General features: G+C 48.1%; 1 protein-coding gene across 1 annotated transcript; it reads left to right on the forward strand.

The window, feature by feature from the left end:
• The first annotated feature begins 781 nt into the window (after positions 1-781).
• pcf11 (PCF11 cleavage and polyadenylation factor subunit) lies at positions 782-13,357 on the forward strand. Its single transcript, XM_047607562.1, has 17 exons — positions 782-1,166; positions 3,154-3,279; positions 3,575-3,751; positions 5,100-5,327; positions 5,634-6,259; positions 6,344-6,661; positions 7,294-7,468; positions 8,524-8,956; positions 9,141-9,284; positions 9,445-10,574; positions 11,003-11,069; positions 11,152-11,280; positions 11,363-11,480; positions 11,608-11,791; positions 12,101-12,256; positions 12,410-12,538; positions 13,016-13,357. The coding sequence occupies exons 1-17, from the start codon at positions 924-926 to the stop codon at positions 13,223-13,225; spliced, it is 4,593 nt and encodes a 1,530-aa protein (XP_047463518.1). The 5' UTR covers positions 782-923; the 3' UTR covers positions 13,226-13,357.
• The last annotated feature ends 253 nt before the right edge of the window (positions 13,358-13,610 follow it).

Below are 13,610 nucleotides of genomic sequence, written 5' to 3' on the forward strand. Positions count from 1 at the left end.
AGAAAATCCTTTCTTTCTTTCTTTCTTTCTTTCTTTCTTTCTTTCTTTCTTTCTTTCTTTCTTTCTTTCTTTCAGAGCGTTAAAAACAGAAGCAGACGAGACATTAGGGCACGTGGACACTCATCAACATATATGAAACTGCAAACAGCCTCAATGGGACGTATGTTTAAAGATACATACATGTAAAATAGATAATAAAGCTTCTGTGAGTGTCTATGAAATCTACACTATAAATATTCTGCAGTATCTCAGATGGAACAAGAAGCGTGTTTTTCATGGGGAATAATTGAAGAATAAGATTTAATTAAACTTTGTCGTTTCAAAGATCCAATGAAATCTGACGTCAGGTGTTTATAAAGATATTAAATATAAATGTTGATAAATACATTATATGTATTATTTAAATGTACATAGCGTTTTTGTAGAGATGGATCAAATTAAAATAAACAAAAAATAAAAACAATATACTATATACATTATAAAATAGTTTAAATGTAAAATAAGGGAATACAAAAAAAAAGAAATATGGATATGGATGAAAATATTTTTCTTATTTTCCGTAATTAAAAGGTTCCTCTGGTGATTCTGATAAATGAGCTCGTGTGGCCATGCGTTGGGTAATCATCCTTTCTTATGTAATCATACACCCGCTCTGATTGGCTCATTTGTTTGGCCGTCATCCTCTCCGACCACTCACAGCTAGACATACAGTGACGTAAGCACAGGACAGGCCAATCGGCGCGATCTGACGTCACAACACATATAAAACCCTCCTCCGTGACGTTCGCGGCGTTCAGTTACAGTCGCCATTTTGTTGTCGTCGAATACGGTGCGAGAAGAGCGAGAGGCGGCGGCTGAAATAAACCCGAAACCGGTGGTTATTTCTCACCGAAACAGAGCAGAACAGTTAGCCACATGAGTTCATGGACTGCCTGCTGATAAATGGTTATGCTACCGATAAGGCTCGAGTAGGTTTCCCCGGCTCGCTCAGCTCAAAGATGGACGACAGTGCTGCGAGGGAAGATGCCCGCCGAGACTACCAGTCCTCCCTGGAAGACCTGACGTTCAACAGCAAGCCGCACATCAACATGCTGACCATCCTGGCCGAGGAAAACGTCAACTTCGCCAAGGATATCGTCGCAATTATTGAAGCACAAATAAGCAAGGTTTTTATAAATATAGAATACTTTGAATTTCAGATACTTAAATACGGTTGTATGTATGTACCAGGCCCGTGGCGGCTAAGCTAGCTGGTAGCTAAACATGGCGGCTCACACGACGTGTCGACCCAACACGTTCTTTTATTATTATTAAATTCGATGTTGTTCTGGTTAGCAACGCTCTCCAGAGCCACTGCATTCCTTTACTAGTTTTCTTTTAACACCATGTATTAAAAGTGACGAATTATTTAGTTGATTATTTCTCTTTTAAATATTTTTGTCGAAACTCCGCCGCAGTTATTTGAAGTCGGGTTAAGTTGATGTGGTTCCGTTCAAATAAAAAGTTAAAATCCACTTTAAAAGCAGCTCTAACTGTGTTTTGTGTCAGTTAGAAACGCTCTAACACTGAATCCGCGGCGTTTTAACTTTGTTTTAGTTTGGTGTAACATAGTTACGCGGTTGCCATAGTTACAGGGTTGATTTAAAATTAGAACCGACTTTTCTGAACAGGAAAACCTGCATCTCCACATAAAACCAGTAAGATACAACTACTGCTCTTTATTTATTTAATTTAATTAAATGGGAAGAGATTTAGCTTCGTTTACGTTTACACAGGTTTATTATCATATTCATTAATATATGTAATGAAGCTACTAGACACTGAATTTCCCTCAGTATCTACGAACTTTCATGCTTTAGATTCACTACATTATTGATCTAAGTTGTTAAAAAAGTCCAGATATTTAATTCTGAGGCCTTTAGAAACTGTCAGTTGAACAGATCAAAATTAGAAACTTTTTAACAGAAACACGAGCTAAATACATGTGTTTATATTTAAATATGAGCAGACTTGGTTTATGCAGATATTTAACAAATAACGTGTTATTAAAATAGTTGAAGATGTTTAACTTGTCCTTAAAACCAGACCCTGGCGTGTGTTATACACAGATCTGTTAAATAATCAGCGCAGGGAAGTAAAATGAGTCGTGCACTTTATTTAAGGTGGATTTTGACTTTTTTCTCGGCCACTAAAAGTATTTTGCCGCTCGCCTCCTGTTTTCCTGCAGTCATTGTCCTCATAACTGCTGATGGAGGCTGCCCTGTGAACATGCCATTAATCCATTGTTAATAAACAGTGTGGGGGGCGGGGGGCCGTAGAAATGCAGCCAAAACGTTGGTCTATGATCGAACCAGAAACTAAAAAAAAAGTTTCTCTGCTTTTTAATTCACTAGTGGATCTTTGAATTACTGAAATGTTATTGAATGGTTAAAAATGTTTATAATAAAAAATGTGAAATGTGCTTTTTGTCATTTTTTATTTCCCAGTGTAAATTTATTGGTCTGACTCTGGTTTGCATTGAATTGTTCAGACTTGGCGTCTCGTGCTGCTCGGTTTAGACGTAAACAGCAGCTTAAAAACCGAACGAGCTGGTTTTCTGACGGGTTTCCAGAGTTTTTAAACCACCAGGGGAACAAATCAAAGATCTAAAGGGTCAAACTTTGCGCGTGCGGGTGAATAAACTCCGCCGGGTCTGGAGTTAAACCCGCTGCCGCGACGCTGGGGTAAAAGTACAAAGAGTGGTTTCAGGGGGACCCTCTTTGGAGGTAAAGACTCTTCCTGAAGACTGGACTGAGCCTTGGACATGTTTTTCCTGCCTCTGGATCCTACCGCCCCTGAGATCCATGTTTTCAGACTCTGAACTGTCTCCTGCTGCTGAAGTTCCCCTTTTTTTTTTTCTGTGGAGTTTTTATTCCAGAATGAAGAAGCCTAATTGTGGACTATGTGTGGGCGTTTTCCCACGGCCCTTTTCTTTCATCATCCTTTTTGATTTTTGTTTTTCCGGCGGCGGGTGGTGGTGGTGGTGGTGGTGGTGACTCCCGGTTAAAGCTGTCACGTTGTAAACCCTTTGAGTATTTGTTGGCTGTCTTTTAAAATGTTTTTTTCTATAACCCCTGTTGTTTTCTAAACTTGTCGAGTTCTCTATTGCTCCAGGCGCCAGCTGCCGAGAAGCTTCCAGTTTTGTACTTAGTGGATTCCATAGTGAAGAATGTTGGAGGAGAGTACCTTGCAGTGTTTGCTAAAAACCTAATCACTACATTTATATGTGTCTTTGAAAAGGTACAGTTCTCTTTGCTGCTGTTTCGCATTGTTTCAAATATTTTCTAAAAAGCACTGAAAGTCTTAGCAGCCCACCACACTACCTGTTTGTGTCGCTTGCTTTCTCTGTGTAGTCGCCTGCACTCTGCTGCTACACTTAACGCCTTAGCTGTTATTATAATAATGATAATAAAAGTGTGGCTTTGGGGGTTAATGATCCTACAGTTAAACTTTCAGACGTGTAGAGTTTGGTGTGATGTTGATTCATTTCTTTTTGGTTGGTAGCTGTGGACCAAGTCATGTCCTCTGTTTGTAGGTGGATGAAAACACTCGAAAGAGTTTGTTCAAGCTGCGGTCGACGTGGGACGACGTGTTTCCTCTGAAGAAGCTGTACGCGCTGGACGTCCGGGTCAACTCCGTGGACCCGGCGTGGCCCATCAAGCCGCTGCCGACCACCGCCAGCATCCACATCAACCCCAAGTTCCTCAAACAGGTTCGTATGTGGAGACGCGACTCACTCCCCCGGGTTAACGCTGTGACATGTCTGGGTCCTTCAGGGACAGTTTAGTCCTGATTTTGTCCGATTGTCAGGTTCAACTTCAACTCTTTTTCTAAACCAGCTTTAAACAGTGAAAAACAGGAGATTTAGAAACGTACAGAAACCAGCGGTTTATCTTTAATTCTTGGTCTGTGAATAGTTGTTTTTTTTTCTGAAACGCTCCTGTTCAGTAAGAGGAACCGACCGGGACGTGTTTGAGACATTAGTCCAAAATAGACCGAATGGACAAAAAAAGGTCCCACGCTGTAATATTTGTTTGGACCGTTTCATTTATCTTGACGTCCTTTAGCTTCGGCTGAGTCATCACATCACAATGATCTCTACACTGAAATTAACACAACATTCATACAGAGCAGGACCTGGTTCCAGTTAGAAGGAAAAACCAGGATGTAGCTGTAGGTGCTATTATTATTATTATTATTATTATTATTATTTATCATACGCTGACACTCTTTAATTAAACAGTTTGTCACCTTTAAACCAACTTTAAGAAGAAAAAAAAACATTTTAATTGTGTCATTTACAAGGTCAGAAACTAACAAATGAACCTGATAAAAAAAAAATAAAGAATAAACTTTATTGTCTACAGAAACCAGTGAGTTTATGATGATTTATCTTTAATCGTTCTTGGCCTATAAATAGTTTTTTGTGTTTGTTTGTTTTCTCAAACTCCATCATCCACTAAGACAAAGGAAACAACTGGAGACATGTTTGGGACAAAGTCCAAAATACACAGAATGGACAAAATATCAGGTCTCAGCTTTGACTCCATTGGTTCAATAAGAAGCTTCTCCAGTGTCTCCAGGTTTATTTCCTCCAGTGTTTTTAGTTCAGGTCTCGTATTGATGATGTCAGAGTCTGAGTCTCCAGCTCATCCCAAACATTCTCTCTAGACTCTGGTCTGGACTCTGGTCTGGACTCTGGTCTGGACTCTGGTCTGGACTCGGGTCTGGACTCGGGTCTGGTCTCTGGTCTGGACTCTGGTCTGGACTCTGGTCTGGTCTCTGGTCTGGACTCTGGTCTGAACCAGTCTGGAAATGGTTGTTGCAGAGAAGCTCCTCATTGCATCAGTTGGTCTTAAATAACTTCATCAGCATGAAGTGATGATCAGCAGGAGGCTCCTGTTGCTCAGTCAGATCCAGGTTGTGTTAAAGAGACGATTAGAAACGGCTGCATGAACTAGTGTTAATCAGTATTAATTAGCCACGTGGCTACGCTAACCGTGCCGTAGCTTCTGTCGCTCTGAGTGTGAACATCTTCCTCTTGGTGTCTCCTCTTCCAGTCTGAGGAGGCGTCCTCTCCACAGCCGGCCCCCGTCCCGAAGCCGCCGCCCCCGGCTCCGGCCCCGCCCCCGACCACGACCCCGACCACGACCACGGGGCCCGTGAGCCAGTCCAGCCTGACCCAGGAGCAGCTGATCCGACAGCAGCTTCTGGCCAAACAGAAGCAGCTTCTGGAGCTTCAGCAGAAGAAGATCGAGCTGGAGCTGGAACAGACCAAGGCTCAGCTGGTAGGAACCGTTCACAGCTCGTCCTGATTGGTCGGCTCCGCACCAATCACAGGCCTCTGCCTCTGTTTCTATGAGGGAAAATCATGCAGGTTACAGGTTTTAGACCAACAGACCTGGCAAAGAGCAGAGCTCCTCACAGCTTCACTTTATCAGAAGTCTTTATTTTAGTACTTCTAATACATGTTTGTTTATTTGTTTGTTTGTTTGTTTGTTTCCAGGCTGGGGGGTTTGTTTGTTTATTAGTTTGTTTGTTTGTTTATTTCCAGGCTGGGGGGTTTGTTTATTTATTAGTTTGTTTGTTTCCAGGCTGGGGGGTTCGTTTTACCGCCAGTGACGACCGCCTCCGGTCCAGCGGCGTCCAATCCCGTCGTCCGGCCCTGGACAGCCCCGCCCCCAGCAGCCGACACCAAGCCGTCCACCAGGGACCCTCGTCTGAACCGGTCCGGCCCCCCCGCCACCTCCCCCCAACCCAAAGAAGCGAAGAAGGACAGCCCCCCCTCCGCGGGGACTCTCCACGCCGCCACCCCAGAGAAGAGGCCGCTGGACAAGTCCTCCCGGCCGGACAGAGCCAGGACGCCCAGGAAAGACGTCCTGGAGGACAAGTCCAAGTCTCCGTCTCCGATGGCTAAAAGTCTCCAGGCTAAGAACAGGCTGGTGGACGCGGAGCTCCAGAAGCCGAGCGACGGCACGAAGAAAGACCCCAGGCTGAAGAAACGTCCTCAGGACAAGACGGAGGATTTGAAGGAGGACGAGGCGAAGGAGAAGAAGAGATGCACTGACAAGAAGGAGAGAGAGGCCGAGCCCCCCAGGTCCAAGGGGAAACTGGCCAACGGCTCCGTGGTCAAACATGGCCGAGAGGAGGCGGCCGACAAGGTGGAGTTCAAGGCCGGAGGCAACACCCGGACGCACGGACGCAAACGCACCCACTCCAGGTACAAATATACAGATAGAAAAATAGATCTGAAACATACAGGGAGTCAGGAAAGTCTGTTCATTACCTCCTCATCTGCCTCCAGGTCCAGGTCTCGCTCCCCGACCACTTCGCCCAAGAGGAAGGACGGGAGACGCTCCCCCAAGAGCCGACCTCGCAGCACCTCCCCGTCCCCCTCCCACAAAGCCACCAAAGCCAGGAGGGTCCGCACAGACCCGGGCCGAGGGGAGGACCGGCCGGCCCCCAAGAAGGTCCAGTCCGAGGGCCGCAGGTCCAAGAGGCCGGGGGAGGACCGGCGCTCCGAGTCCAGGGACTCCCACTCCCCCCGAAGCCACGAGGGGGGAGGGAAAGAGTCGAAGGAGGCGCCCCATCGCTGGAGGAGCGGCTGGGAGGAGAACAAGCAGTGAGTCCTTCACAAACCTGCAACTCCTCAACATGAGTTTATTAAATGACTAAAACCGCTTTGTTGGCCTGAGGTGGGTTCACATGAGGCCTCCAGCTGGACCAGGTTAGACCCTGAGACCCTTAGAACGGTAGAACCTTAGAACGTTAGAACCATAGACCCTTAGACCCTTAGACCCTTAGACCCTTAGAACGTTAGAACCTTAGACCCATAGACCCTTAGACCCATAGACCCTTAGAACCTTAGAACCATAGAACGTTGTTAGTTAGGAGTTTAATTCATCTTCCTCCTTCCAGTTTAACATCTCAGTGAACGTATCTGATAAAGTGAATCATTAAATCATCTCAGTTTCTGCTTCTGTAGAAAGTTCTGACTTCAAACTATAAACCACTGATGAATTTCCTGCTTTTGACTGAAATAGTTGTAAATAAGTAAATGTGTTGATCAGCTTTAGAAATGTCCAGGTTAGATTTACATTCTAAGTTCTAGAAATGTTTGGTTCAACATGTTTGTGGTTTTCTGACTGGTTCCTCCTGGATCTGATGGTTCTGGTCTGGTTTTAGCTCCAACGCGTTCACACAGTTTGACAGAAACAATAAGTGTAAAATGACTAATGACATGTTGTTGTTCAGCGTGAAGCCGCCGGAGGACTCGCACATGAAGCCTGTGGCTCAGAGACACAAGTCCTACGGCACCCCGACCCGGCCCACCACCCCCCGGACCCCGAAGCATCGGCTCAGCGTGGACGCAAACCTGCAGATCCCAGAGGTCCTGAACTCGGCCTCCAAGAAGGACCTGCTGAGGAGGGTACGACCGGAGCCTAAGGCTGGCACACATTTAACACATTTAACACATTTAATACATTTAATACATTTAACACATTAAACACATTTAACACATTTAATACATTTAACACATTTAATACATTTAACACATTTAATACATTTAATACATTAAACACATTTAACACAATAAACGCATTTAATACATTAAACACATTTAACACATTTAACACATTTAACACATTAAACACATTTAACACATTTAACACATTTAATACATTTAATACATTTAACACATTAAACACATTTAACACATTTAATACATTTAACACATTTAACATGTCAACCCAATTTAATAAGTTAATCAGAAACCTTTAACACATTAAACCATTTAAACATTAAAACATTTAACACATTTAACACATTTAACACATTTAATACATTTAATACATTTAATACATTTAATACATTTAATACATTTAACACATTTAACTCATTAAACACATTTAATACATTTAACACAATAAACACATTTAATACATTTAACACATTAAACGCATTAAACACATTAAACACATTAAACACATTAAATACATTTAACGCATTTGATACATTTGATACATTAAACACATTTAACACATTTAACGCATTAAATAAACAAAACTACAAAAAATTAAATCCTAAGATTTTAACCATTTAAATGTTTCATTACTTAAAGTCACTGTTGTGTTTTATGAAAAAACAAAACAAAAAACAAGTTATTTTCCTTGAACGTCTCTCGGTGTCTCTCTGTGTCTCTCTGTGTCTCTCGGTGTCTCACGGTGTCTCACGGTGTCTCTCGGTGTCTCTCGGTGTCTCACGGTGTCTCACGGTGTCTCTCGGTGTCTCTCGGTGTCTCACGGTGTCTCTCTGTGTCTCACGGTGTCTCTCTGTGTCTCACGGTGTCTCTGTGTCTCACGTTGTCCCATGGTGTCTCTCGGTGTCTCACGGTGTCTCTCTGTGTCTCTCTGTGTCTCATGGTGTCTCATGGTGTCTCACGGTGTCTCACGGTGTCTCACGTTGTCCCTTGGTGTCCTCCAGGCGAGCCGGCGTCTCCAGAGCGGGGAGATCTCCCAGGAGGACTTCCTGAACATGGCGCACCAGATCAAGCATTTCTTCCAGTACCAGGAGGAGAAGCAGCAGCGCTCGGAGAGCTGGGACGACTCGGACGAGTTCTCCGTCAAGAAGCAGACGCTGCTGAGCATGAGCTCCGCCCCCGGCGCCGCCCCCACCGCCCCCCAGCCCCGCCCACACGACGCCATGGACCCGGCGGAGCTGTCCTACTACGAGCACAAGTCCAAGCTGAGGAAGACGCAGGTCAACCACCGCGCCGCCGGGGGAGGGGAGGAGTGGGAGGCCGAGGACAAACCGGGGGACGGGGAGGACTCGGGACAGGGCGAGAAGACGGGGGTCGGACGAAGCGCGGGACACCCGGCGCAGCATAAATACATCCGGACGCCACGGGACCGACAAGGTGAGCCGGGGGCGGAGCTTAAGACAGTCAGGGTCTGGGGGGGGCGGAGTGTATGTCCCACAATAAATCATCTGTCTCACACTCTGTGAGACATCGGCTGCTTAAAACCCTCCTGGTCCTGGACCATGAAGCACCTGCTCCACATAGATTCAACCTTTCAACCTTTGACTCGTGTCGGTTCCAGGTGAGAGGAGGAGCAAGGAGAGGGAGGAGCCTCGGCCCCCGCTGGCCCCCATGATCGAGGAGTACAACCACGGCAAAGAGTTCCCCACCCTCAAGTCTCTGCCGGGACTCCGCTTCAGGAAGAGGGTCGACCCCCGAGAGTCCAGTAAGTACCAGCTCCAAACTGTCCAGTTCTTAGATAGACCAAGAAAAACCAGACTAGTGTTCAGACTATAGAGGTTGGACACATGTGGGACATTTGGACATTGTCAGTGATTGGACGCCTGGTAGTGTGGGTGGTCTGAGGGTCTGTGTCCTGTGTCCAGGTGAGAGGGAGTGGACGTCTCCGCTGACCGAGCGCCAACACTACGAGGACCGTGAGGATCAGAAGAGCAGCTACGACGCCCCGCGGCGTTACGGCCCCCACGCGGACCCGCGGCGGCCCGAGGGCCCGCCCCCTCCCCCGGGCCCCGCGGACGGGGGCGTGGCCCCGAGGTTCGAGCGCGAGCGCCTGTCTCCGCTGCACCAGAAGGACACGGGGGACGTGAGCCCGGTCCCTCGCTTCGAGAGCCCCAACAGCGAGCACTCGGACGACGGGCCCCTCAGTGTGGACGCCCCCCCTCATCCCCACCCCAAGTCCATCCTCAAGGCCCCGCCCCGGGGGGGGGCCCTGCCGTCTGTCCGACAGCACAGCGATTCCCCTGGACACACCCCCCCTCACGAAGGAGGACACCCGCCCCCCCGGTACAACGGCCCCGGACACATGGGCCCCTCCAGACCTCATCCCCCGGGGTGGTACGAAGGCGGCGGCCCCGGGCGCTATGACGACGCCCCGTTCGATGGACCCCTCCATCAACCCCCGGGCAGGTTCGATGGCGGAGGGCCCCCCCACCACAGCATGGACAGGGTGGAGGGCCCCGGCCAGTGCGAGGGCCCCCACGGCCCCATGCGAGGCGGGGACGGGATGGGGCGGTTCGATGGTCCTCCTCAGGGCCCCGGCCGGTTTGGGGGGCCCATGGGCCAGCAGAGGTACGAGGGCCCAGGACCCGCCCACCTGGAGGGCCCCATGCAGCGGTTTGAACCACCCGGTCGCTTCAACAGCATGGGCCCCCCCGGGTCTGGGCCCATGGGCTTCCAGCAGCGCCCCCTGTGCTTCGACGGCGCCATGAGGTTCGAGGGGCCCAACCAGCCGGGACCCAGGTTCGACGTGTCCCGCCCACGCTTCGAGTACTCCTCAGGTCAGCAGGGGCCCCCCAGGTTTGCTCCCCAACACAACCTGCAACCCCCCATAAGGCCCATGGCCCCGCCCATGTACGACCAGCAGAACTTCCCCATGGGCCCCCAGAGGTTCCCGGAGCCCATGAACCAGTTCCTGCAGCCGGGGCCCCCCTTCAACCAGCCGGGCCCCGGACCCTTCTACAACCCCTCGGCCCCCGCGGTCGCCATGCAACAGCCGGTGAGTCGGCAGCCCGTCGCCATGGTAACGGGCTATGTGTAATAACACAGGCATTAATGTAACATTACAAGATAATTTTAGCTCATTTAGCCGTTAACAAGCTAATGTTAGCCACCTAATTAGCTCCAGCAAGGTAACTTAATCAGCCCCAACAAGCTATTGTTAGCCACACAGCTGTTGAGTGATGTAATGTAATGTTAGCCTCACCAGCTAATGTTAGCCACTCATTTAGCCTTTAACAAGCTAATGTTAGCCACCTAATTAGCTTCAGCAAGGTAACTTAATTAGCCCCAACGAGCTACTATGCTAGCCCCAGCAAGCTATTGTTAGCCACACAGCCGGTGAGTGATGAAATGTAATGTTAGCCTTACCAGCTAACGTTAGCCCCTATTTTAGCCTCACCAGCTAATGTTAGCTTGTTGTTCCAGGTGAACCTGATGGGGACCATGAATCCGGCCTTCCTGCCTCAGAACGCGGCTCCTTTCGTTCAACAGCGTGAGTTCTCCGCTCAATTCTTTTATCGTGAACTCTTGTGTGAACGTTTCTGTTTGACCTCAACACATTTGTGTCGCCTCAGCTCCAGCAGGGGGCGCTCCAGAGAACCACTTCGGCCAGGTTGACGTCAACGACCTCTTGACCAAGCTCATCTCCACCGGCATCATCAAACCGTCGCAGCCCGAAGCCGCGACCACCACCACGACCAACGGTTGGTGTTTCCTAACAAAGCAGGAATTAGTTCAGCTTTCTGCTAGCGACGTCTTTTTAACGACTTGTTTCTGCTTTTCCAGAAACTTTGTCCACGACTCCGTTAGCTCCGCCCCCAGAGGAGGAGGAAGAGGAGGAGCAGGAGGTGGAGGATGAAGACCTGCCAGACCTCACCAGCTTTAGCATCGACAGCATGAAACAGTGAGTCCTGACGTTAGCCTACACAAGCTAACGTTGGCCATTAAATTACTCTGCTGTCCATGGCCATTAAGCCCCGCCCCCGGTGGATCTGATTGGCCTTTAATCCTTGTGTTTTTATTTTTCTCAGGCGCTATGAGAGCGTAGTGACCAAGCTGTACTCGGGGAACCAGTGTTGTCTGTGTAGCATGCGCTTCACGGCCGCGCAGACCGACATGTACGCCGACCACCTGGACTGGCACTTCAGACAGAACCACGCGGGCAAGGTGGCGAGCAAGAAGGTCACCCACCGCCGCTGGTACTACACCCTCAGGGTAAGAACTGATGCTACCTGGGGCTAGTTAGCTTAGCTACAGACACACCGCCGCTGGTACTACACCCTCAGGGTAAGAACTGATGCTACCTGGGGCTAGTTAGCTTAGCTACAGACACACCGCCGCTGGTACTACACCCTCAGGGTAAGAACTGATGCTATCTGGGGCTAGTTAGCTTAGCTACAGACACAGTGAGTCTGTACATGTGTCAGTAGCTTCTGCTTCCTGTTTTCACACGAGGCGGCCATCTTAGTGAGGCTTCTACTGTCCCGGTAGGATTGTGTGACTGACTCTTTGCTCCTCCCCCAGGACTGGATCGAGTTCGAGGAGATCGCCGACCTGGAGGAGCGAGCCAAGAGTCAGTTCTTTGAGAAGGAGAACGAGGAGGAGGTGCAGAAGAGCCAGGCCGCCGCCAAGGAGAAGGAGTTCCAGAGCGTCAGAGCCACCAAGGACCAGGTGGGAGAGGTGAGTGACAGCTAAGCCCCTCCCCCTTCACTGACTCTTTTATTTGCTTGTTTTTTTATTAGGCTTCTTATTAATGTTCACACTTTTATTTTGGTGGTGCTGTTCAAACTAAGTTTATTATTTTTAAATTTTGCTGCGTGTCCTTGTCCACAGTCATGTGAAATCTGTCAGGAGGCGTTTGAGACGTACTGGGTGGAGGAGGAGGAGGACTGGTTCCTGAAGGACGCCGTCAGAGTCGACGACAAGAACTTCCACCCGGCGTGTTTCGAAGATTATAAAAACGTAAGAGACCAGTTAGCTCTGAGCACTAGCAACAACAGACGGCTACCAGTAGAGAGAGCACAGTTAGCTTAGCTTAGCTGAGCTTAGCAGATAGCTTGTGTTGCTGACTTCCATCATGCTTCTTAGGCTAGCAGTAAGATGCTAGTTAGCTTAGCTACAGGTGCTAACATGTTCTACTGACTTCCATCTTGCTTGGTAGCTAGCAGTAAGATGCTAGTTAGCTTAGCTACAGGTGCTAACATGTTCTACTGATTTCCATCTTGTTTGGTAGCTAGCAGTAAGATGCTAATTAGCTTACCTACAGGTGCTAACATGTTCTACTGATTTCCATCTTGTTTGGTAGCTAGCAGTAAGATGCTAATTAGCTTAGCTACAGGTGCTAACATGTTCCACTGATTTCCATCTTGCTTGGTAGCTAGCACTGAGATGCTAGTTAGCTTAATTCATCAACTTATTTTCTTTTTTTTTCCTCCCCAGACGTCGTCGTATCTGGACGTGACTCCGTCTCCCAGTAAGTTCCTGACCGACCACCCGCTGGTCTCCATAAAGACAGAAAAGGAGGAGGAGGAGGAGCAGGAAGTGGAGGCGGAGGGCACTTCCTGCCTCGCCCCGGTCAAACAGGAAGTGGAGGCGGAGCTTGCGGTGGTTAAGGAGGAGGCGGCCGTGGAGGCGGAGCCATCGGACTGAAGGAGATTTTAGCTGCAGACTCGTCTGCTTCGACACTTGAATACGTTTTTGTATTTGGACTCTGAGCTGTGAAACGTTTCCTTTGGTCCAATCTGTAAATGATTTAATTTATAAATTAAAGTATTTTTTGTATCTCTGGTGTTTAACGGTGATTGAGTCGATCGGCCGCCGCCCGTTAGCGTCTCGGTTCAGGTTGAAGGTGTCGAAGGTAAGAAGCGTTTTATGTCGTTTAGGTTTCACACGTTTAAATAAAGGTTTGGTGGATTCAAACGTCCTCTTCTGTGTCTTTATTGACTCAATCTCCACTTAATTCACTTTAAAATCACAACGTACCAATATATTAACAATATATACAATTTAAGCAAATAAAGTTTTAAAAGAAAAG

Source organism: Mugil cephalus, chromosome 15, assembly GCF_022458985.1.
Source record: "Mugil cephalus isolate CIBA_MC_2020 chromosome 15, CIBA_Mcephalus_1.1, whole genome shotgun sequence".
NCBI classification, from domain to species: Eukaryota; Metazoa; Chordata; class Actinopteri; order Mugiliformes; family Mugilidae; genus Mugil; species Mugil cephalus.